The sequence below is a fragment of the Vidua macroura genome, chromosome 18, assembly GCF_024509145.1.
Source record: "Vidua macroura isolate BioBank_ID:100142 chromosome 18, ASM2450914v1, whole genome shotgun sequence".
NCBI classification, from domain to species: Eukaryota; Metazoa; Chordata; class Aves; order Passeriformes; family Viduidae; genus Vidua; species Vidua macroura.
Window position 1 is genome coordinate 10,887,383 of NC_071588.1, and position 25,553 is coordinate 10,912,935.

A 25,553-nucleotide genomic window follows, 5' to 3' on the forward strand; every position below is an offset into this window, starting at 1 on the left:
CTGTGGCACTACAGCTCATACAACGAGGGCAAGTGTTTGCTGCTAATACCTTCCTATCGAGCACTATTTGAACTATATGGTTGTTTTTATTTAAGGGAAGACTTCCTTGTATTTATTTTCTTTCCACAGCAAGCTAATTTGCTAGTAAAAATAATTGTGTTTTGCTTTTAAAAGTTTTGTGTCTCTCTCTTTCTGGTACTGCTTGTGCTATTTCTTACTTCTTTTCAAATGTGGAGGAGCAACTTCGTTAGAAAGTTGAGGGTTTTCCCTCCCCACAAATCCAGAAGATCTAAACTCTGTGGTAACTACACTCCCAGTTTGGTCAGTAATTCTATGAATAATAGACCTAAATAGGGAACAATCAGGTGTTAAAATAAGGCCTTTATGAGGCTTTTCTTAAAATAATATTTGTAGAGGATTTGTTTGAAACGTGTAAAATACAGATTCCTGGATTTGTTGATCATACTGGTGTTACAGAGCATGTGGCCTGTGCATACTAAACTCGTAGTGAAGCTTTACTTGAGGGGCTGTACTTTGAGATCATGGTATGAGTTATGGGGTAAAGGTGCCCTTACATGCTCCGCCTGTACTTTTTTAAAGAGGCTGAGAATGGCTCTCCTACAGAACTTGAAGTTCTCATCCCTAAAATAATGGAAAAGGCGTCAGGAGATACATTCAAGAATGCATTTTAAAGGTTAAAAGAAATGTCTTTAGGATCCGAACTGCCTTGTGGGTTTTTTTCCCCTTTGAGGGAAAAGTTAAAAAATATCACTTCAAGTAGGCCTGATGAGGTACTTTTTTTTTTTTTTTTTTTTAACTTTTACGGTTATTTGCTACAATCCGATGGCAATGACTTTATACCAAATGATTTTCTACCCTGCTGAGGTGGGGGTGAGCCCCCGGTGCCGGTGGGGAGCGAGGGGCGGGCTCCGGGCTCGGTGCGGGGCCGGGCCGCGGCTCCCGGCACGCCCCGCGCGGCCCAGGACTACAAGTCCCGTCATGCCCGCGGGCCCGCCCGGACCGGCTGCATCCGGGTCCGGCCACTGCTGCGGGCGACTCGTCGCCATTACGGGGCAGCGGCGGCCGAGCCGGGGCCGGTGCGGCGCCGAGCAGCCGGTGGGTGCCGGGGTGGTGCCGACCCCTCGGGCGGCAGCAGCGCCGGGCCCCGCGGGGCTCCGTGAGCAGCTCTTCTCTCCCCCGCGCCCGGAGCCCCGCAGGCCCGGCCCGGCCTCCCGCGGCCTTCCCCGGTTCGAGCGGAGCAGCGAGAAGATGTCGCCATGAAGGAGGCCGAGTCCGCGCTGCGCCGCCCCCGCCGGTCGCCCCCGCGGGCCATGAGCCTGGGCCCCCGCCGGCTCCGCCAGCGCCCGTCGTGCCCCCCCGCCCAGGGCCGCCGCTCGCCCGGGGCGCCCGTTGATGCTGCAGAGCCCGCCCGGCGCGACCCCCGCAGCCCCCGCCATGGACAAGAGCAGCCCCTGCGGCTCCGGTGCGCCCGGATCCTCGGCCGGCAGCAAAGGGCAGCAGCCGCGGTCCGCCTCGGCCGGGCCCGCCGCGGGGGAGTCTAAGCCCAAAGGCGGTGAGAGCTGGGAGGGGGCTCCGCGGGAGGGGCGCTGAGCGTGGGGCTGCGGGGACGGACAGCCTTGTGCCGCCCTTGGGTTTGTGGTGACGCTGAGCTTCGCCTTGTCGGGTTGTTTGTGTCTCAGCTGGGTTTAATAGGCGGCGTTTCAGGTCACTGCCTGTTTTTGGTTTCTTTTTCCTTCCTCTTCCGGCTCTGCTCGCTGTTTGGTGAGCTGGGATTCCTACTCTCCTCTTCCTTTAAGGATTAATGCTTTATCTTCATTAGTGTTGGAGTAAGCAGCTTGAGCGCTAAAGCCCCGTGCTATAGTAAGAACATACATTCCCCAGTGCTTGTGAATAGAGCCCTTAACTTTATCTCGTACCTGTGTTGTTGCACCTCACCGAGGGGGTCTGGTATCTGTACGCAGCATTCCCCTTGCCCCGTGTGTCAGTGACCTGCTTTGGGGGAGCTCAGGGTTACCTGGCTGTTGTTTGCTCATCTGGCATTCAACCCGAAGTGTCTCACCTGGAATTGCAAACAGCTGGTTCTGCTGACAGAGCAGTTTGTCAGAAGTCAGTGTGGTTCCTTGTCGTCATTTCAAGGTAAAACCTAAGCCCACATAGCTCTCTAAACTTGTTTAGGAAAAGAACGAGTGTTCCTGGCAACCTTTGTTCTTTTCCTAAAACCTAGAAATGAGCCAGTAGGAATTAAAATTGGTGATTTTAGTCCTGGAAGTATATGAGGGAGTGTCAACAGGTTGCTACACCACCATTGCTGTAGTAATTTCCTTCCTCCTCAGTGGTTAGTTTCAGCTGTATTACTTGAGGCCTCTGGGAAGGCAGCAGTGCACTCCAGAGGGTTAACAAAATAAGTATCTTGGAGGTGTTTGTTTGTTGCAAAAGGTGTCCCTTTTGCACCTTCTAAGCATGGTCATGTCCTGGGTAACCAAGTATTACCTGCTCTTCACCTGTATAAATTGGCCTTCCACAGGATTGACAGAAGAGGGACACGGGAGGTGACTCACCCACAGCTCCCCAGGTTGTGGTGTAACTGTGCAATTACAATGAAATTTTAACTTCAAATTCAAACACTTGGAAGTCTTTTTAAGAAGAGCTTTTTTCTGTCCCTGAGAACCAAGGGACAAGAGACACCTCCTCACTCCAGCTTCTTTTGTAGTGTTGTGTGAGGCTCTGTGGAGGATTGTTCACAGAATACAAACATCCTTCAGGAAGGGGTTAAGATGATTTGTGCTGTGGCTGGTACCCCTTCATGTAGAAGACATAGTATCTGGACTGAGGAAGGATGTAAAAGGCCTGTTGTTCCAGCCCAGAATAAAAATGTTAAATGATATTTGCGGAATGTCACCTTTCACAGGTTTGAAATAATGGCACTGGTAGCACAGGAGCAGTGGGGAGAGGAATCCTGATGACTGTTCTCTTCTACTCCAAAACTTTTAAGTAAATAAGCCCCAAAACTTTTTAAGACTGCTTTTTTTTTTTTATTTAATAAAACAGAGGAAAATTTTGTCATGGCATAATTCCACTTCAGTGATACTTGTTTCTAAATTACAGCGGAGGGCAGAGGGATGAGTTTCTTCCCTTATAGAGCATCAAAGACAACTGGACAAATTAGAGTCTCTTTTTCATAGAAGTAGATGTTTATTTAGGAATATCTTAACTGGAGGGTACTGAAAACTAAAACGAAAAGATTCCCTTGGTGAAATTGGGGCAAACAAACAGCTGGCCAAAACTGTGGCCGTGTTTTCATAGCTGTTGGGTGTAGGACACTGGCAAGTCACCATATGGAATGCTTTTCTTGAGTTCCTTATCACTGTCCTTGTAGCTGATGTGATGCACCCCTTTAAGGATAGGTATAGGTGTATATATATAGGATATCTATAATAGGAATATGTATTTTATATATATTATATATATATACACACAGGTATAGGATTTCCAGGTATTCTGGAAATCTTGCATCTCTTCTGAAATGAAAGGTGGTCTTATGGACCACAGACCTTCCTCAGATGGTCACTGGGTTAAATCCAGTCAAGCACTTGCCATTTGAGGCTTTCCAAAGTTACCTGCTGTAACTGTCCAGATGAGGAAATGAAGAAATGCATAATCCTGAACCTTATGGTAGCTTCTCTTTCTCTTGCAGTGCAGCTGGAAAGTGGCTAAATAGAGTACTGTATTCCCTTGTATTTGTGGAAGTTTGATTCCTCCTATCTTTCAAATTTGGCCTCAGAGACTAAATTAAACTGAAAGTTTCTAACAGAAAAGTTTCTTAATGTTGTATTAGTGTGCCAACAGGAATCACATCCATTTAGAGTGGAATAAAGTAGCTAAAGCAGAAAAGGCTTGTTGGGGTTCTCTGCAGTCCTCTGGAGCTGATGGACAGTGTTAGTTGTCACAAATGTTCCTGGGCCTTATCACCCAGCATGAGCCTGCTTGGCTGGGCAGTGAGAGCTGGGTCACAGCCTGCTCACTGGGATGTTTGCCTTGGCAGCAGCAGTGGCCTCAAGAGTGTTTTCATGAAACCACCCTGTGGCTTTAGTGTGATCCAGACCCCTTATGCAATGCTGCTGGCTTCAGCACAGCTCAACAGAAAAGAGGGGAAAAAAGGTGGAAGGAAACAGCAGTTCTCACCCCAACAGCAAGCCAGTATTACAGCTCCAGTGCCCAAGTGGTCACCTACAGCTGCTTCTAATGCTGTGAGCTTCATCTCCCTCTCTGGATCTTTGGAGATATGGGTCCTCTAGCAGCAGGAGAAACCACAAATGTCACGGCTTGCTCCAAAATGCCAGAATAATTTTATTGCTAGTGTTTTTAAATTATACAGCCAGTATTTTTTTATAAGTCTCTTGGAGTGTGAATGGATAGATAAATCCACCAAATCTATATATATATACGTTAGATGCCATGAAAACAGCAAGAGGACTTAACTGAGGACCTGAGTGAAGAGTAAGTACCTCACCAGCACTCTGGCTGTTGCTAACTCCTCATTTGCCAAGAACATAAGTAAAAAAGAAACTACCAAATCCTACCTGCCTAAAACTGGGATTTCACAAGAGAGGATGGCAGTGAGAATCTTCCACTGTTCTCTGTGCCACAGTGCAGCCTGCCCTGCCCTTTGTGGGAGGCTGGGATGGATGGTAGAAAGCAGAGAGCTCCCTGACATGTGACATGCTGGAAAGGCTAGAAGGGATGGCATTGCTTAGATTCAGGGTAGGGAAAAGCTGTTCCAATTTACAAATGCATTCTCCAAGCACCTGGTTGTCTGCTGACCAATTTCATTACTACTCTGATGGACCAGGTTTCTGCTGAGGTCAGTTATTCTCGTGGTGGAGGGGTGAAACAGCCCATCTGTAAAATCAGGTTTGAAGCATTGTTAGACTACTGTAGGGTCCTTTTAAAAAAGGCACAAGTGGAGAGTTCTTTCCTATAAAATGTGAGAGTCACTGAAGTGACTCCCAAAGGCTCAAGGAAGTGCCTTAAAAGGACCTGTAGTATGACAGGAATGTGTGTAAACCATCTGAGTGACAAAGTTGGTGGTGAGTAACTCTGTTAAAACTTTAAGTGGTAGGAGATTCTTCTGTCAGCTCCAGGGGTGAGCTGTTCCTTGTTCGGGGACTTGTAAGCACACACTTTAGATAGACTTTTTTTGGATTGTTTCTTTTCCCCATTTGAAGATGGCAGAGAAACTGCAAAGTGGTACAAGCACAGCAGGCATGTGCCCCTCTAGTGCATTTGCTGAAATTAGGGATATAAGAGGGTGGTTGAGCTCTAAGCTGACAAGTTCTGCTCCTGAGTAACTTAAGGAGTAGTCTAAACTGCTTCAAAACTACTTATTTTTTTACCAGAGACTCCGAGGTGTTGATTATTCCTTCCCTACAAGCATTCTCAAAAAAAGGTCTGTCTAATCATTCAGCCAGACCTGGTCACACCCTCAGTACTTGGCAACTTCTGGTGTGTTTTTTCCTGATAACACTCAAGCCATTTCTTTTTAGCCTGATGTGCATTAAAGCACTGCCAGCTATGCAGGCAAGTGTTTGAGTTACACAGCTGTGGTTCTGACAGAGTTGGTTTAATTCTGAATTAAAGGATCAGCCTTTTGAATAGCAGAGTAAATTACCAATTCTGATGATGAAGTTTGTCTGCAATATGGGCCTGTCACATCGTGTGAAAGTAATGATAGTGTCCTGTTTTAGCTGTAATTGCAGCCAGAGAAGTCTGACAAGTGCAAGAAACAGCAGACCAGCACAGAACCTGGTCCAGCCGCTTTTATTGCTCAATGTATTCTTTAGAAGTTGGATCCTCAATAATACACAGTAACACACAGACCATCCTGTTCTCAGCTCACCTTTTCTGGGGGATGCAGGTGGAAGAAAAATCTTAAAATAACAATAACAAAGGATACTTCATGTGGATGATGGCATTCCAGCTGTTTTAAATGCTTGGGTGGGTGGGAAGTGGTGCTGGGAAAGGGAAAAACTGGAAGCACTGGCAATGAAACTGCCCATATGAGAAACATGATCCCGAATCACAGTGATGTGTTTGCCTGCCAGGTAAAATTTATGTTAAGGGGTGGGGAGGAAGACTGCAAAGTGGGAAAAAGGAAACTAATAGGCTTTTACAGAGCGCAACTAGATATTGTGTGAGGTCTTGCTGTTTGTGTAATGTTTACTGAGTATCCAGAGTGACTTTGGGGCTGGCTGGTGTGTATAGATGTCTTGTGGGGCCTGAGGAGTTTTGTTTCTGAGCTTATCACCATACCTCTGCTACAAATAAAACTTGGGGCAGGTGGTGGAAGTGCTGGGTTAAGCACCCAGTCTGCAGCGTGTTGTGTCCTTGGGCAACTCTGATCTTGTGTTAAGACTACTAGAAATGCCTTCATAGTATTAACTTTGTTCTAGCAGTTTGATTTAGCAGCTGTTGAGGCACAGAATACCCCTCACAAGAGCTGGATTGATTTTTCTGCTCTTTATTCCTGCAGTTTTTTGCTTTGTGCTTCACCACTGTGTCCTGTGTTAGGGTCAGTGGTGTGCTAAGTACAGTTTTTGGCAGACAGTTCTTGTTACAGAGGTTGTTGGTGGACTTAGTACTCAGGTCTTGAGTATGTTCCCTGCAAGGCCACAAACTGTTTGGTTTGTGCTTCAAGATCAATTAGCATTTTTTGGCCTGATGACATAAAAGTATTTTTAAAGTAGAATTATATCTGCTAGAATCTTTTAAGTAAAATGCAGGAGTGATTGAAAACAGGCAATAGAAGCCTTTAAGAAAAACACAGGCAGGGGTGTATTTGTACATTGTGTTTTATGTGTGATAAATATGATAAATTGTGTGATTTAGGCAAATTAAATGAAAAAAAAAAACCCTAGTTGTTGTCAGTTCTTATAATGGGGTATGAAGATGTGGTATGTGATGTTAATAGTTATAACTCAATGTACCAGGTAACACAATAATATTTGGTGGTGGCAATTCCAAATCTGGAAAAAAGAAATCCAACTCTTTATATAAAAGGTAGAGCATGGCAAATATATTCTTTTAAACTCTTTGGCCAGCTCTTTGGACAGTGGTAGGAATGAAGTGGTTTGGGTTGCTGGGGGATTTAATGTCCTGATAAACACTACTCTTAAGATAGAAAGAAAGATAGAAAGCCACTTAAGATAGTGGCTGAGGTGGGCTCATATCTGAGGTGAGTACATGGGGCCAACTTTGAGGCTGCTGATCTAATTCTTCTTTTATTTTCCTTTCAGATGGAAAGAATGCGAGTGGATCCAAACAGCGTTATAATCGTAAAAGAGAAACTTCATATTCAAAAAATGAGAACTTTTCCTGTCAGCCCCGTCGCTCCAATTCACAGAAAAGCAAAGCTTTTAACAAGATGCCCCCTCAAAGGGGAGGCAGCGGCGGAAGTGGCAAACCTTTTAGCTCTTCTAATGGTGGAAGACGAGATGAGGTGAGAAGTGTAATGCCATGACTCCAAGGCCTCCTTTCTTGGGATGAGAGGATCACCCTGACCTGCCTAGATAGATCTGCTGTCTTCAATTCCTGGGTTGGGAAGGGAGAGAGTAATAAGAGGGGCTAACATCATTGAGATGCCAGAGGGAGTGTGAGCAGAGCAACTTGGCAACTGCAGAAGAGGAGTGCTCTTTGTTCTGCTCTAAGAGAAAATGCCATCTGAGGAATGGGTGCCATGACAGGCCATGTATGCATGACACGGGTCATTTGTGAAAATATATAGTGACACAGTTTCACTGCCCTCTTCCTGCTGGCTGCACTATTTTTAGTACAGCCCAGCTGCCACTGGCTGCCTTGCCTACCTGGGCACACCTGGTTCATGTTAGGCTGCTGTTTACCCACAGCCCCAGGTCTTTTCCTGATGGGCAACTTTCCAGCTGCTCTTTCCCAGGCCAAGGGGCTGTTGTGACCCGAGTGCAGGGCCTTGGCACTTGGCGTTGTTGAACCTCGCACCACTGGCCTTGACCCATCAGTCCAGCCTGTCCAGATCCCTCTGCAGAGCCTTCCTGCCCTCCAGCAGATCTACATTCCCACCCAAGTTGGTGTCATCTGTGAACTTGCATAGGGTGCCCTCAATCCCCTTGTCCAGATCATTGATAAAGAGATGAAACAGGATCAAATACTGAGCTCTGGAGATCCCTACTAGTGGGGGCCCAGTTGGATGTCGCCCTGTGTCCCTCTGCTCCCTGGGCCCAGCCATCCAGACAGGTTTTTTACTCACAGTGGTATGATTATCCGAGGCATGGGCAGCCACTTTCTTCAGGAGAATGCTCCGAGAAACTGTGCCAAAGGCTTTTCTAAGGTCCAGGTAGACAACATCCACAGCTTTTTCCTCATGCACTGTGTCACCTTGTCATAGGAGGAGATCAGGTTAGTCAGGCAGAACCTGCCTTTCATAAACCCATGTTGGCTGGGCCTGATCCCCTGGTTGTCTTGTATGCTCTCTGTGATGGCTTGAAGGATAGTCTCCTCCATAACCTTGTCCATCATGGAGGTCAGATTGACAGGTCTGTAATTCCCCAGATCCTCCTTCCAGTCCTTCTTGTAGGTGTGTGTCACATTTGCTGACTTCCAGTCAGCTGGGAACTCCCAGTTTGCCAGGACTGCTGGTAAATGATGATCTCTGCTGCCAGCTCCCTCAGTCCCTGGGGGTGGATCCCATCCAGCCCATTGCACTTGGAGGTGTCTGAGTGGCACAGCAGGTCACTGACTGTTTCTCTGGAGTGTGGGGCTTCATTCTGCTCCTTGTCCCAGTCTTCCAGCTCAGGGCGCTGGGTACCTTGAGGTCAACTGGCCTTACTATTAAAGGTTGAGGGAAAGAAGACATTAAGTAGCTCAGCCTTTTCCTTACCCTTTGCCACTGTGTTTCCTTCTGCATCCAATAAAGCATGGGGACTTTCTTTAGCTCGCTTTTTGTAGCTGATGTATTTATGGAAACATCTTTTTGTCTATTACAGCAGTGGCCAGATTAGGTTCTAGTCAGGCTGTGGCCCTTCACTTCTTTCCCTGCACAACCTCATGACATCCTTGTAGTCCTGTTGAGTTCCCATCCCTACATTCCTCAGGTCATAAATTCCTTTTTTTCCTGAGTTCCATTTAAAATTCTCTGTTGAGCCAGGCTGGTCTTCCCTCATTTTTTGGCACAAGGGGACAGCATGTTCCTGTGCCTTTAAGATTTCTTGAAGTATGTCCAGTCTTTTGGACTCTTCTGCCCTTCAGCCCTGCCTTCCAAGGGACTCTGCCAACCAATCTTCGAAACAGGCCAAAGTTTGCCCTCTGAAGACAGATTGTGTCCAACCACTTCAGGGGCACAAATTTACAGGTGATAGTGGTATTACAAAAGTAATTGTATTGGCCTTGCTGATATCAAGGTAAAACCAGTGTCGCTATTGGACACGAGATGAGTACACAGAAGCTTGGTAAGTTCAAAAGAGAAAAAGACCCAGTTTTATTCAAACATCTGGTATTTACAGAATTACAAAGGAGACCGTGGATTGGAGGATGGAATTACCACCTCTCCAACCACACTGGTCCAAAGACCAATCAATCATTTCTCTCTACCCACAGAGAAATATGTAAACTATTCTATTTATACATGAAATTGTGTGGGAACTCTGACTCTCAAATATGTAAACATTATCAGAAGGCTAAAGAAGTTTGATGAGAACTTTAAAACTTTCAAAAGAACTATAAAAGAAAACACTTTTAAAAATCAGGGCAACAAACCAGATTGAGGCTTTTATGCTAATGTGGATCTAAATACTGTAGAGTATTTGTGGGCTTTAGCTGATATTCTGATTTTTCAGTGCTGGTGGATGAGCAGCACTTCTCATCTAGATCACTGGCTGAAAATTCACCTGCTGCCTCTGTTGAATTCTGACTTGTTGCTTCATTACATGAAACTAACCAAAACAAATACAGCCTGTGCAAATGGTAATCAGGCTTGTATTACTGTCTGAAAGAGTACTGTCAGGATTTGAACAGCTTCTTGACTATGTTTTGCCAGCTTTTACTTGTTTCTGTGGTTGTTTTAACTCTCTCTTCCTTTTGCTCAGTGTGAGGTAAGAGCACTGAGTTCTGGCTTTCAGGTTCTCATGCATTTCTATCACTGCTCTACTTGATTTGCAGAACAGGGATGGGAGAAGGTGAGTGAGTGGATGCTGCATGTTCTGTGTGCTGTTACTGATGGGGCTGGATGTCCACCTGTACTGATGCCTTGGCTGTAAACTCCAGCAATTTCTAACAAATGCTGTTCTCTCTTAGGTAGCAGAGGCTCAACGGGCAGAGTTCAGCCCTGCCCAGTTCTCTGGTCCCAAGAAGATTAATCTGAACCACTTACTGAACTTCACCTTTGAACCCCGTGGCCAAGCAGGACATTTTGATGGGAATGGACATGGCAACTGGGGGAAAAGGAACAAGTGGGGACATAAACCATTCAACAAGGAGCTCTTCCTGCAGGCCAAGTGAGTGGGAGATCCACAGGGCTCTTAGACTTCTGCAGAGATGTGGAGCTGTAAGGGGTGACAAGCCAGGGAATTGTGTGTGGGCTTGACTAATTGTCTCGTCTTTTCCAGGGTGAAATTAACTTTCTGTAGTGTTCTTAGTGGTAATGACTGTATTTAAAGGGATGTTGTCTTCACCTATTAGCAAGGTATCTGATGGAGCGAGTCCTTTAGATACAAACAAAAATCCTCTGCTCAAATTTTCAAGCGTGGCTTTGGGACATGACACTTCTATTTGGGAATACCTGTATAGTTCCTTATAGAACATGGTTGTTTTTCCAAAAGTTGCTTTGTTGAGATAGAAGGGATAGCAGTTGCTAGATGAAAGCTAATCTGAATTTTTAAGTCCCAAAGACAATTACTTATATGGGTTGTAGTTCTTAAAATGCTGATTATTTTGTGGGCCCCAAAGTATGTAGTATAATCCAAATGATGATCAATATAGTAATCTAGCAGCAGAATTCCTTTTTGACTGGGAATTTCCCCAGAATTTGAAGTGTGTTCAGGACAGCCTATCTCTGACAATGTTAAAGATAAAAAGTATTTTCAGCATTGATGCTTCTGATTGCTCCATAATGATTTGTGGCTTATTGTAGTGAAGTCTATTTGCAGGAACCCTAGTAGTTGTAGTTTTTGTGACAAGATTTTTCCCCTTGTGGATTCCCTGTTTTTTAATAGATCTCCACTGCAGCTGACTGTTTCCTACACGTTTCTGGAAAACCAGTCTGCCTGGCTCATTCTGTACTTACTGTGTGATGTTGTGTCTAACTGAAATTAGACACACCTGTATCCTGAAAATCTGGTTGTGAACTGAACTCTTGATTTCTTGTTGATAGGAGTTACTGACTGCATCCAGCAGTTTTCTGCTGGACAAAGAAGAAGCTGAGAGAATCCTATAGGATAGTTCTCAAAAAGTTTTTAGAAACAACTGAGTGGATCATCTGTCTCTTTGCCTTTCCCCAGCTGCCAGTTTGTTGTCTCTGAAGAACAGGACTACACAGTCCACTTTGCTGATCCAGATACCTTGGTCAACTGGGACTTTGTGGAGCAAGTGGTCAGTTGTGATGGGCTAGATTTTTTTTTTTTTCCTTCTTAAGAACCTCAACCTGTCTTTAACTACCTCTTTCCCTCTGTGATGTTATATAAAACTCATCTGTTTTTGAGTTGAGGCCTTTTCTGTCACTCCCACAATACTGGGAAAGATCTGTCATGGAATATATTATGAAATACTTTCATGACAGGAAAAGAGAAGTGCTAAAATCTATTAGGAAAATTAGCAGCTTCTTCTTGCTTTCGCAGATGGGAGCTCATCAAAAATAGTATCTGACATTCTGTAGACAGAGTCCTTGTGATCGAGATATTAACAGAAAACTTGGGCATGAGTCCACAGAAGAGGACTAGAGCGTAGAATTTTGAAGAATTATTCTGTGCATAGGTGGCCTATCTTGCCTAGCAACAAAATGGAAAATCTCTTGAGAATTGTGGTCAGAAGTTTTGGGTTGCCTCAAGCAGCAATTTATATCTGCCAAGACAGTCTGGTGCATGGTGTAGGTGGAGAGGAGGTAGGCTTACTGTTACCTGTCACTACAAGAGAGCTGAAAAATCAAGGTGCTTGCTTGGCAGTTATGTTTCTGCCACACAGAGATGCTACCAAAGTGTCTGATTAGACCTAGCATGTTCATGGAAGTGGGTAAGTTCAGTCTCACAGTTACACAGGGCTGCACAAGTCTGCTTGTGGGAGAGGCCGCAGAGCTCGCTTGCCTTCTCACTGTCTGAATTCACATGATGAGGATGCTGCTAACTCTTAGAGATGATGAATACGTGAGGGGAAACGTGAGAAGACTCGTTTTTTAATGTCATTAGAATAGAAATAAGACATAAGAAATAAGATGGGTTGCTTAGAAGGTTATTCCATGTGCAGTCTGAAGGTGTTAGTTCACAGTACACTAATTTCTTGATAAATAAACAGAGCCTAAGGAGCTGGAAGATAATATGTTAGAATAGATCTTACAGGTGGCTTATTCTGGATGCCTGGAACTGATTTCTGAGTCTAAAACTTGTACTGTTCTTCCTCATGTGCCATTTCAGCGAATCTGTAGCCATGAAGTGCCCTCTTGCCCCATATGTCTGTACCCACCAACTGCTGCCAAGATCACCCGCTGTGGGCACATCTTCTGCTGGGCATGTATCCTTCACTATCTCTCCTTGAGTGAGAAGACCTGGAGTAAGTGTCCTATTTGTTATGGCTCTGTTCATAAGAAGGACCTCAAGAGGTGAGACGGTGTTAATTAAGTCATGCATCTTTTTGCAATGTTATTTTTACACTGCTAACCTCCTCCGTGCATTGCAGTGTTGTTGCTATGGAAACACGTCAGTATGCAATTGGTGATACCATTACAATGCAACTTATGAGAAGAGAGAAAGGTGTTCTGGTAGCACTGCCCAAGTCCCAGTGGATGAATGTGGTTCAGCCTGTTTACATCAGAGGTGAGTGTATGTCAAGCCTGGTGGTTGGAATCCTGTTCCTGACTGTGACCAGGATTTGTGTAGGGACAACTGACCCTGGCTGCAAAACATGGGGCTTAGCAGTGGAAAAGCTTGATGGCCACACATTAACAGTAAACTTTGTGCTCACACTGCTTTAACTTGTGTTCTTTGTCCCTTCAAGTGACTGAACTGCAGACTCCTGCCTTTACAGTCACTGCTTATATTTTGATGTGTCCTTTGTATCTTGCAGTCATTGGTGTGACTCTTACTGCTTTTATTGGCTCTTCAGTGTCCTTAACTTTTTTCCTCCTGACTCATTATACAGCTTCACAAAAATAACTGTCTCTGTGTCTAAACTATTTCAAGGCTGTAATCTTCAACAAGGTTTTCATCATCTTCACTTATCAACTGAAGTCAGTGAATGCTGTGGGGAAATAATCAAAATTATTGCAAACCTTATTCCAAACATCTGTTGCCTGACATCTTCAGTTTTCTCCAGTCAAGAGTGTGACTAACTCATCATCATCTTATCTGTTAGTATCACAAAAATTTTGTGACTAAAGAAATAATTTTACTGAACATTGCTGCTTTGTGGGCTGTCTTGGCTCACTTCATTTTGCAGTCACATTTAGGAAAGGCTGCATGCATTTAAACTCTCTGGAAAAAGTCAAGTCTTCTAACGTGTGATGGATAGCCAGCATGCAGGCTGCATGTTTCTCAATAGCTGAAATTAGGGGACTTCAAGTCTTTTCATAAAACAAACAGAAGAACAAATTTAGGGTTTGAGAACACTCTAAAGCCAGGAAATTCACCATTAACTTGGTGTCTGTAGACAAGGTTGGACCCTTGGGGAGCAGTGAATACAGGGATTGTGTTAATGTGGGATGCTGTGGTTGTTGTAAAGTAACAGCAATGGTCACCTTTTGCTAAACTGCAGTTCTTTAGCTTACTATTTCTGCTGTGCTTCTTGTAAAAACCTCGTAATAATGTTTTGTATGGATTTTTAATACATATGGGCTTATGAACTAGTTTGAGCCAAGTCAGGGTGGCTTTGCAGAAATTTCCAACAGCAGTATTTTTGAGAAAAGAGGAAGAAGCTGCAGACTGCATTGTTTCAGGAAGCTTTGACGCCCTCAAGGCTTCTCAAAGGTGATGCTCCTACAATGAAGAAGTTTAGGTTTCATTTTTACTGATGTGTAGCAACTCAGTGGTGAAGTGGCAGATGAACTGCTGTGTGGGGGAGATAAGTGTCAGAGCAGCTATGTGACACCAGCTTGTCAAAGGTAATTTGTGGAGTCTGTATCAAACTCTTGCTGAGTGTTGTCTGCCTTGAGGGACTAACTCACAAAAGTGAACAGTAACAAAACTTCAGAAGAAGCAGCAGTCCAAACTGGTGGATCTTCATGCAGATATTAATGATTTGGTGCTCCTTCTGTGCAGATGACCAACACAGTCAGTATTCAAAGCTGCTTCTGGCATCCAGGGAGCAGGTCTTGCAGCTGGTGATCCTGGAGGAGAAAGCAGCATTACTGAAACAGTATGAGGAAGAAAAACACACCCCAGAAGCCTGTTTCATTGAGGCAGCTATCCAGGAGCTGAAGGTAACAACCTCTTGGGAGCCTTTTAGTAGCTTTATTTTTAAGAGTATGCTGAGTATCCTTGTTCTGCTGCATGGATGGTTGTGTGGGATTATTCTGGTCTCTAGCAAGTTGCTGGTGTTTGCTGCTGGAGTAGCATTCTGCACCTTGGAAGAGACTGTAGCCTTTGGGCCCCAGCTATCTGATGTGATTTTCAGGATAACACAGCAGAATGGTTTTTATGGGATGGTATTCCAGTAAAGGAATGCCAGGGCAAGGCTAAAAATAACTGTGGGGGTGGTCTCCTGGCTTAAAGGACAAATTGAAACTTGATCCCTTTGGATGATCTCCAGGAGCGAGAAACAGCACTATCTGCTGACCAGGATAAAAACAATGGCATTGCTGGAATCAGTGCAGCTGTGGAAGAATTGGTCCTAGAAAGCTCCAAAGCTGTGGACTCTACTGTTTCCCAAGAGAAAAAGGTGGGTGACAAATCTGCTCTGGCAGATCCTGCTAACACTTAATTCTGCCACCTCACACTGCAGTGTGCGGTGAGCTCGTGCCAAAGATTTTTGCAGAGATGATAATCTTTGAAGTAGGTGGTGTGGTACTAACTCTGTACTCTCTGCTGTGGTAGTGTGATGTGGAATATCTCTCTGCATTTGATGAAGAGCTTGTGGATCCTTCCTCTGACCTGGCAAGTTCCTTTTCGCCTCCTGTGGAAGTAGAAGAGCCAGTGCTGGATGAGGAGGAAGTACCTGAGGTGGACACTGTAGGAGAACCTGTTATGAACCCTGTAGAGGAACCAAATCCAGCTGAAACAAGCTGCCAAGAATCTAAAGATACAGTTAGCAGTGGACATCTTGGCAACTCTCCTTTTTACTATTTCTATCAAGGTCAGTGCAATGAAATCCTGGAATTGTAGGGGCAGAGATGCCTCCTTTGAGACCCTCCTTGAGGAATGTGTTTGTCAGTTCATTAGATGCAGCTAACCCCTACAGGAACTCAGAAAGGAGCTTTAATTTTATTAGTGGAGGATGTCCTGAGGTGGGGAGAAGGATACTGAAAATGAATAGGCAAGGAAGGAGTGATGATGTGTTGCCTTTCAGCGGAGGATGGGCAGTGCATGTACCTTCACCCTGTGAACGTTCGATGCCTTGTGCGTGAATATGGCAGCTTGGAGAAGAGTCCAGAGAAGATAACTGCAGCTGTAGTGGAGATAACTGGCTACTCCATGACAGAGGTAGTTATTGTATCTTCTTATTAATTAAGGGCCTTGTTTTAGGAGGTTGGTCATTGTAGAGGAGACTTGATTCACCTCAGTAGTAAGAAATAATAAGTATGGTAGGGATGCTAATCTATGAAGGGCATCTGTGGAATGTGCTGGGCCTTATGTTGCTTTTCATATAAGTAAGCTGCAGTATAGATTTTTTTTTCTTAGAATGTCCAGTACAAAAATAATTGTGTTGCAAGTTTGGTATTGCAGAATTTTATTCCAGTGATGTGAGTGAGAAGGGAGCAAGAACATGAACATCAGTAAGCAAGTTGGAGTAGCTGCACCCAACTGATTATGATGTAGCTGGTGGAGATCTTGGAACATTTGATTCTGACTCAGGGCATCCGTCATGTGTTTGTAGTTTCTAAAGTAACTATTGTGTCACTGGTGCTATTTTTTTCCATTTGATTTGATGAGTATTGTGCATTCTCTTTCTGTTCATCACCATGGCTGCCTCTAGTCCTTGTGGTGATATATCACTCTCTCTTTATCAGGATATAAGACAGCGTCATCGCTACCTCTGTCACTTGCCTCTCACCTGTGAGTTCAGCATTTGTGAACTGGCTCTGAAGCCACCTGTCATCTCTAAGGAGACTTTAGAATTGTTCTCAGGTTTGTAGTTATTCTTATCCCTTTAATGGTAAAAAACAGAACATACATTAGGGCATTACTCCTCTTGTGCCAGCTGTCTGGTGACTGCTAGACAGAGCAGCCCCAACTCACTGTTTCATAGACAGCAGTTACAAAAAGAATAAAAAATCCCAACTGCTTGGAAGAGCATATGTTGTTTGTGAGCCTATTTTGTTACTAATGTGTTATAAGGTTGTTCTCAGAGCTGGAGGAAACCTTTCCAGAGTATTGGTGTGGGGTTTTTGATATGCAGTATTGTGCATTGCTCCTAGATGACCTTGAAAAGAGGAAACGTCTGCGGCAGAAGAAAGCTCGCGATGAACGGCGGCGCGAACGCAGGATTGAGATAGAAGAAAACAAGAAGCAGGGCAAATGTAAGTTGTGATGGCACATAACTGGTGGATTTTCAGTCATATTTGGTTGCTGAGCTGATTTCTTGAGCTATAGGATGAACTCTGAGGCCTGTAGTTTGTAGTGTGTACTTAGAACAAGATTACAAAGTATTAGGAACAATGTCTGTGTAATGAAAAACATAAGCTGTTTTAGCCAGGATGTTAAGTGATGTTATGCAATTGCTGCATACTTGTGCATTTTGGGAGAGATGGAGGGCATTCAAGGGCACAGCTATCTCCATGGTGTACATAGCTCTCTGTTTTTATAGTAATCACGATGAAAAGTGAAGAAAGCAAAAAAAAAGGCCTAGAAACTGCTTCCATCCAGCAGCAGGGCTTGTACTGGTCTCCAAATAGAGGGTGGAAAGAAATGAGTTGGCACCTCCTAGACTCCTGAAATGACTTGCATATTGACAGTCCTCCCCCACATTGTGTAGTGCTTTAATTTAAAATCTCTTTCTAGATCCAGAGGTCCATATTGCTCTAGAGAATCTGCAGCAGTTCCCTGCTTTTACCTCTTGCCCTGGAGAAACTACCAGCGTTGATCATCAGGGCATCTGTCAGCCTCCTCTTGGCAGAAGCCCTGTGTTTCAGACAGGTGAGCATGTGGAAAAACACATCACATCTAGCTCTTGATCATTCTTTTGGGATCTATTGCTCAGGTCATCAAGCTAAACTTTCTCAATATTGATCAAAGACAGCTTCTTTTCAGAGAAGCTCTGGCTGCTCCATCCCTGAAAGTGTTCAAGGCAAAGTTGGTTGGGGCTTGGAGCAACCTGGTGTCATGAAAAGTTTGCCTGCTCATGGCAGGGAGGTGGATTGAGATGGTCTTCCAGTCCTTTCCAACCCAAACCTTTCTGTGATTTTATGATTCTTTCCTAGGCTGCCTATGAGATAATACACAAAAGACAGACATGGTTAAGAAACATTCTGTTCCTTTGTCTGCTTTTTATTGCCTCTACCTTGACAATATGAGATCTGCACTGTAGTTACCCCATCTTTTACATGAGGCAGAAGAAAGGATACAATTGCCCCAAAAAGGGAAGAAAATTGTGTTTGCCAGGAAAACACTATTGGCATTTTTTCTATCATCTCTGTCTTCTGCAACACATTATTCTAAAATAAACCCAACAAAAAGCTCTGCCCCCCCCACCAGCTTTCCAAAATAAGTAAACAAAATACCTCAAGCAAACAACAACAACAACAACAAAGAAAAAAAAAATCCTTAAATAAAAAGATTGAGGCAGTTTCAGAGATCCCACTGTATGACTGATGGAGAGAACCAATGAGATCAAAATGAGTAATTACATAGGATAATAAAGTTTTATTCCTGTTACATCCTGATAAGCAGCATAATGACTGCCTTGGCCAAGTGCAACTGGCTTTAATTTTCAGTTCCTTTCTCTGTAGAGTCTGTTCCAACTCCACTGTCACCTGCTGCCAGCCAGGTCAGCCCGTTGCTCTGTGGAAGCTTGGAAGAAGAGTCTCCCTTCCCTTCCTTTGCCCAGGTAAACAATGCAGCAGAGTGAATCTTGTCAGAATTACTTGTGTCTTAGTTGGGGATTAGGCTGAGACAACAGTTGCTTCCCCTACAAAAACAATGTGGGATAAATCTTAGGGAGACATCATAAGGTTTGAGTGCTTGAAGGGGTCTCTAGATTTTCTTGCTACTTAGGGGGTCTGCAGGATTGTTCAAGTATGTGGAATTTAATCGTATCCTACAACTGTTTTGATAGATGTTGAGAGTTGGAAAGGCAAAACCAGAAACGTGGCCTAAACCTGCTCCAAAGACAAGAGGTAAGAACATTTGGTATTAGTACTTCACGTTCTTTACCATGCACCTAAATGTAAGAAATCTTGTAACTTCAAAAGAAGGATCTGGAGTGTGGAGGGGCATTTGTGTGGTTAAGGTTTTATACAATCTTCTGCACATCCTTCCTTCTTTCAGATGAGAACACTCTGGCACTCCCTGTGCCTGGAGACAGTGATGGAGAAAGTGACAGCTCTGACCGGATACCTGTGCCCAGCTTCCAGAATTCCTTCAGCCAAGCTATTGAGGCAGCTCTCCTGAAACTGGACAAACCGTCCACAGCTGATCATTTATCAGGTAAAAGGCAGGGGAAAGGGCAGGAAAACTTTCTGAAGTGAAAAAATTGAGTATTTCTCCTCCTTCCTCTGGGAGAAGTGAAAGCAGCAGTTTTGGGGACCAAAAATTGGCCAGAGAACAGTTCTGAAAATTGTCAGGTTGTGGTTTCTGAACAGCTTGACTAGGGCTTCTGTCAGCTTAAAGCAGCCTCTTAGTGGGAGCTGAGATCTCCAACTAGCAAAGAATCCTGTTAGGACAAAGATGGCTTTTGACAATCATGTTGGCCATGTCTCTACTGGAATCTAAATTAAGCTTTATTTTAAGGAAGTTCAGGTTATACATTTCTAAACTAAAAATACCTGAGCTGCAGAACTACCACTTCAGTTTGACCAAAATGTCAAGGTAACTGCTAGCTGAAATTTCAAATTAGGGAATGTGAAACAAATTGAGGTAAACTTAAACCTGGTGCTTGCTGGTGAAACTTACTTTTAATGCTCAGTTCTGATGTTTAGCTTAGGCTTCTGTTCGGAGACTGCACTGGATGATGGAGAGAGTTGGATGGGAGGGCTGGGAGTTTGAGTGGAGTGTCTGCTCCAGTTGTGGTTTTTTTGGACACATATCAAAGTGATACTTGTTGGAAAGGCAAACTGCTGGATGCTGCAGTCCTAGGATCTGCTGTTGCAACAGCAACTTTACAATCATTTAGGCATGTTTGTAATTGAATTTCAGGTGTGATGGAGTCTCCCTTAGTTCATCAGCAGTAATTTTTTTGTTAAACTACCTGGTGTTCAGTGAATTGATAGTAAGTGTTGTGGATTTGTAGAAGCCACTTAAGCCAGGGAAGACCATTTATCATTTCTGTGTGATGTTCCTCTTCCATGATAAGAATGACAGTATCATTTTAATTCTTCACAGAGGAAAAGGGAGGCAAGAAAAGAAAGAAACAGAAGCAGAAGCTATTGTTCAGCACCTCTGTTGTTCACACAAAGTGATTCTGCTATTCAAAAGAAGTTTCCTCTCCTGGTTTTCTTTTAATTTTGCTTTGTTTTGCTGCTATAGTTTAAGTATTTAAATTTGAACAGCCTAAGCTTGTTTTTCCAGGACTTCTAGGGGCTTCAGGAGGAAACCATGACAATATATGTTGAAGTAACATGTTTTGATTCCACCTGCTTAATGAATTCATACTGAAACAGAGTTTTGGAAGTAACAACCCAGATACAAATCTGCCAAGGCTTCTAATTGCTGAGTCAGTCCTTTGGGCCTGATAAGCAGTGTGAAAGTCCTTATAGCTGTGTGGCACTGCCAAAGTACTGCAATATTATCCAAGAGAAAAGGTAGAGAGCCTTTATTTTGCTGTAATTATTCATGGGCAGAAGTCCAGCTGACTGACAGTAGTGCTGTTGCAGTAAAGCTGTCAAACTGCTCTCGAGAAACTGGCTTTGGCTGCACTGGATACAGGCAAAACAGCTTATTGGCTTTAGAGTGTTAGCTGCTATACCTGTTCTTTTTCTAAAGAAAGAGCAAGGATTCCTCCTGTTCTCCTGGCTTGGAAAGATACAAAGCTGAGGTGAGTGTAAAGCAGAACTTGGCTACTTGGTTTTAAAGTGGCTTGATGATTTTTGTATTTCAAAATGGCACTAGTGGTAGAAGGAACCTCCTGACTTCTCTCAGTTGTTCAGGTCTGTTTTAATGTGGGTGAGTGAAGCTGCTACTTTTTGTTTGTTTTTTTTTCCCAACCATGGGCTACTTATTCTTTTTAACCTGATCATCTAGAATAAACACTCCCCTCTAGGGCTCCTGGTAACCGTCTGAATGATGGTTTGACACTGGCTACTCTTTGAGTTGGAAGAACAACTGATAGCTGAAGTCTGTAGATAACTTTTACACCCCAGCAAGAAACTGGGGTTCTCTTGAACTGGGATAAGGGCCTGTATGTGCTTGGTTCTGGGGTTTAAGTTGATCTGTGCTATGAACATGTCTCTTCTGGATCCCTCCCTGCTCTTTCTTTGGGTGGTCACATTCTGCACTGCTTGTGGTTTGATTTGAGCTACTGAGACAAGTGGTGTGGATGTTGTTGAATAAAATGAATTTTAGGTGTAATGTACCAGTCAAGGCCAACAGTTGCAATAAATCATACGCACACACACTTACAGTGCTGCAGCTGAACTGTCATAGCAGCGTGGAGCCCTAGAACATTGCAGAGATTCAAATTTTACATTCCTGCTGGCAGAATTAATTGCAGGGCACTGGTTAAAAGTACCACTGAATTTAGGGAGGGAGACTGACAGTGTGTTCTGTTGTCTTCAGCCCCAGTGGCACAGGCTTCAGTGTGCTCTGTCCCTCTGACACTGATCTGAACAAGGAAGTGTGTGTCTGAGGCACCTGGAGTCGGGTATTCCAACACCACTGGCACTCAGTGGTTGTGTCCCTGTTTAAAAAGCTGATGTCAGTACATGGGTGCTCGATTTCAGAGCAACAGGCTCCACACGTGTGCCTCATGGGAAGCTGGTACCAAAGAGTTGATCACATGTGGCTGTAAACCAGAAAGAACAGGAGGAGGGGGAGGTAAAGAATACTTCCAACTGCTGCAGGAGGATAGAAGAAACACCTGCAAGACATTCTTTGAAAGCAGCTTGACTTCACGCTTGGTCACAACTAACCCCACTCAATGAAAGACAGTACAGCTTGTCAGGGGACTGCAAAGAAACTAAGACAAGATACCTGGCAGTGGTAATGTGTCTTGCTGTCAATACTTTAAATGCATATAGGAAAACAATTGGTGAGGGCAGAGAAAACAATTTAGAGAGATTCAAATATGCAGTGAACTATCTTTACAGCAAGTCATTTTAAGCTAAGGAACAGGAGTAACTACTTAAGTGTCTAATCAGTATCTGTTGTGTTCTGTTATCTCTGCACATTTATAGTCAACTTTTCTTTGCATTGGGAAGAGAGAATAGCTGGAGCTGGTGTAACTCACCTCCACATGTCACAGGCACTAGGATAAGGGAAGTGATATGGGCAAGGCAGGCTGTCCCTGCTGCAGGGGCAGTCCCCACAGGGACAGCATCTTCAACTGTATCTTGTTTTCCTATGGATTCGAGATAATACCAGCAATGCTACTTTCCTGTAACTGATTGGTGTAAACTTAATAAATATCTAAGCAGTACTTGTACCTATGAGTTTTATAATGGGGGGGATGGAGTTGAGCCCTGCAGCTCTGCCATACATTCCATATACTCACTGCTCCTGTGTACACAACTGGTGCTTTTCTCACTCAAAACAGTGGATAGCCCTGTGGCTAACAGTGCACTTAAAGTAAAAAGCAGATGTTAATGCTTTTGTATGCTGAAGGAGAATAACTACATTCCTGCCTAAACCTCCCTTCTACCTCAGCATGGAGAACATGTTGAGCTGCTACATTCCTCAGGAGTGCAAAGTGGTTTTGACTCCTGGAGTGAAATAGGCAAGTAGCCTACTTGAGTGAAATAATGTTTTATTTTTTTTAAATTTGTTTAAAAACATTTGGAATGGGGAATGAATTCTGAATATGAACAAATGCTTTTCCAGTCCCCTGCACTACTTAACACTGAAGATAACCAGTCACATCCTGATTAAACAAGTACAGAATAGAGGTGAACAATAACAAGTGACATTCAGTCTGTCTCTGTGCCATCATCCTCCTCCTCATCTCCACTTTGAGACTGCTCTTCTGTAAGGGAACAGCTCAGCAAGGACTTCTGTATACATTGTCTTTCCTCTGCAATAAAGAAAGCAACAGAGGGTTATTACTTGATCTCTTCACATACACTGGACTGTCCTCCACTTCTCAACACAGAAACATTTCTCAGGCCAAGAATTCAGAAGTAGCCCAGTGTATCCTACAGAAACCCCAGGAACTGAGGCTACATTTTAGGAAAGTGGCTGGAGAAACTCACCTTCATTTTTACAGTTTTGCAACAACCGCAGCAGCTGTGTTCTGTTATACTGAATCAGGAATTTCTGACATGTTCTTATGGTACCTGTGGAAGTCACAAGAACAACCCGTAACAATCTACACAACCAAATGTTTCAGAGTTGTGTGTGTATTTCCCAAAGACCATTGTATCAAGTGACAAATGCCCCAGGAAACAAGGTTGTTAATGCAAATGCTACAAAGGAGCTGTAGACTTCATTTTTGCACCGCTGAGGTTAAGTGGTGGAGTAATAATTTCTAACATGCAGTGCCTGTTAGTTTCCCTGGAGGTTAATTTTCACAATACAGAAGATACCATACTTTGAAAATATATTTTAAAATAATGTAACATTGTATTTGCTGCTCTGGTTTTGTGACAAATGTAATGAAGCTTCAAACAAAATTAACGAGGGTTTCAAAAAAGAACTGCTGGTGCCTGTTTCTTATTTAGATCTGCTGAAAGCAGTTGCTATTAGTAACACACGAGAAATGTCTGTCGGATCCAGAGCAACACCACGGCGGTCGTGGCAGGTCTGATTAAAGCTCTGTCCTCCCCCCAGGCCCGGGGGGCTCCTGACCTCCGACGTGCAGGGTGTTGAGGAAGCAGGGGTAGCGCTGGGCGCGGCTCTCCAGGTACCGCACGAAGGGCAGCGCGGAGCACAGCAGCCGGTACGAGTCCTTGCGGCACCGCAGCAGCACCGTTCCGGTGTAGGCGTTCAGGTACTTCACTGCGGGACACACGCGCACGGGTGAGCGGACCCGGAGGGACCCCGCACCCCCGGGGCCGCCCGTCTCGCCCGCACCTGTGAAGGAGATGGAGCAGCACGCCAGGCCGTAGTCCCCGTGCACCCGCGCGATGGCGTCTCTGACGGCGAGGCCCAGCGCACGGTCCTCGATGCACTGCCGGCACCGCGGGTCCTCCGAGACCACCTCGCAGAGCACGTACCTGCGGGACAGCGCGGTGTGAGCGGCGCGGCGCGGGAGCGGCCCGGACACCGCAGCGGCGCCTCCCGCCCGCCTCACCTGTTCTTGAACCGCACCATGGCGGCGCCGGCGGCGCGCGCGGCGCGGACGGACGGCGCGCCCGGCCAATGGGGAGGCGCCTCCGCGCGCTGTAGCCAATGGGCGGCGCGCAGGGGCGGGGACATGGGGAGGGCGGTGCGGCCCCCGCCGCCGGGACGGCCCCGCCTCCCTCGATGGGCCGCGCGTGCGCGGTGCTGCCGCGAGCCGGCGGCGGGTCACGGAGTCGGGATCGCTTCGGTCGGAAAAGACCGGGGGTCATCGTGCCCGTGCTATGACCAGTCGCCACCACGTTAGCCAGACCACGTCCGGTCTGTCCTTAAACACCTCTAGGGACGGTGACTCCATCAGTCTGGGTAGCCCATTCCAATGTCTGATCAACCTTTCTGTGAAGAAGTTCCTCCTCACGACCAACCTAAAATTCCCTTGGCGCAGCTTAACGCTGTGTCCTCCTGTCGCTTGTTGCCTGGGGGAAAAGCCCGATCTCTACCTGACTCCAGTTCCTTTTCAGGTACTTGTAGAGAGCGATAAGGCCCCTCCCGAGCCTCCGCCAGGCTAAACACCCCAAACTCCCTCAGCCGCTCTTCACAAGGACATACGCTCCAGACCCTTTCCCAGCTCCGCTGCCCTCCTCTGGACCCACTGCACTGTTAGTGGAAGAAATCCTGGCACGTTCTGCCCGGAGTATATTAAACCTCAATATCCTTCCTGAACTGGGGGGCCCAGAAGCGGACAGAGCACTTGAGGCGCGGCCTCGGCAGTGCCGAGTCCCGGGGGCCGATGGCTCCCCGGTCCCGCTGCCCGCGCCATTCCCGGCACGCGCCGGGTCCCGCGCGCCGCCCCCGCCTGCTCCCGCCCTCCGCCAGGGGGCGCGCGCGGCGCGCGGCCCGGCGTGAGGGGGCGGCTGAGGCGGCGGCTGAGGGGGAGGCGGCGGGGTCTGCCGGAGGTCAGATGCTTCGCCCTTAGTCCCTTTCGCTGCGTTGCACCCACCCGTCCTGGCCAAACCACCCCCTTGTCTTGTGCCTAAAAAGTCTCGGGGACGTCTCCGTGTGATGGGAGCCGCGGGAGGTCCGGAGGAGGCGGGCGAGTACCGGCCCCTCGAAGGCTTCAGCGGAGCGCCCAGAGCCTCCCCGGTGCTCCTGGAAGGGTTCTGTCTTTGCTACCTCAGCAAACTGCTCCAGTATTTGTAGCTCCTCAGGCTCCAGGTATTGGGGGTTTGGGGACATGTGCTAATTAATGACAATAGCTAAGGAAATTGTCGAACAGAGCTACTTCCTATAATTATTTATGTAGTGGCGTCCCAAACTGTGATGTGTGACACTGTCGATGAAGCAGGGAGGGCTCTTTGAAAAGATCTGGTAGGAGAATTAACTGAGGAGAAGGGAATGAGGGGAATAAGGGAAAAGATGTGAGGTAGATATCGGAATATGAAATGGGAGAAAGAGTTTAACCGAGGTTCTTGGAGCCAAGTCACATAGGAGTGCTGAGACAGTATAGATTAAGTGGGAACTCATTGCTAATTCAGAGTGGAAACATCTTTAATGACCTTCATT

General features: G+C 45.4%; 2 protein-coding genes across 2 annotated transcripts; one reads left to right on the forward strand and one right to left on the reverse strand.

The window, feature by feature from the left end:
- The first annotated feature begins 1,061 nt into the window (after positions 1–1,061).
- Positions 1,062–22,194, forward strand: RNF10 (ring finger protein 10). Its single transcript, XM_053994048.1, has 17 exons — positions 1,062–1,573; positions 7,314–7,516; positions 10,342–10,541; positions 11,544–11,634; positions 12,669–12,853; positions 12,931–13,067; positions 14,508–14,668; positions 14,998–15,126; positions 15,282–15,540; positions 15,754–15,887; positions 16,415–16,532; positions 16,823–16,924; positions 17,406–17,540; positions 18,353–18,450; positions 18,679–18,739; positions 18,891–19,049; positions 19,944–22,194. The coding sequence occupies exons 1-17, from the start codon at positions 1,414–1,416 to the stop codon at positions 20,018–20,020; spliced, it is 2,409 nt and encodes an 802-aa protein (XP_053850023.1). The 5' UTR covers positions 1,062–1,413; the 3' UTR covers positions 20,021–22,194.
- Positions 22,195–22,504: 310 nt separating this feature from the next.
- On the reverse strand, positions 22,505–24,073 carry POP5 (POP5 homolog, ribonuclease P/MRP subunit). Its single transcript, XM_053994056.1, has 5 exons — positions 24,004–24,073; positions 23,784–23,926; positions 23,559–23,708; positions 22,964–23,047; positions 22,505–22,785 (listed from the first exon to the last, which is right to left on the reverse strand). Exons 1-5 carry the CDS (start codon positions 24,021–24,023, stop codon positions 22,682–22,684), a joined length of 501 nt encoding a protein of 166 aa, XP_053850031.1. The 5' UTR covers positions 24,024–24,073; the 3' UTR covers positions 22,505–22,681.
- Positions 24,074–25,553: the final 1,480 nt, after the last annotated feature.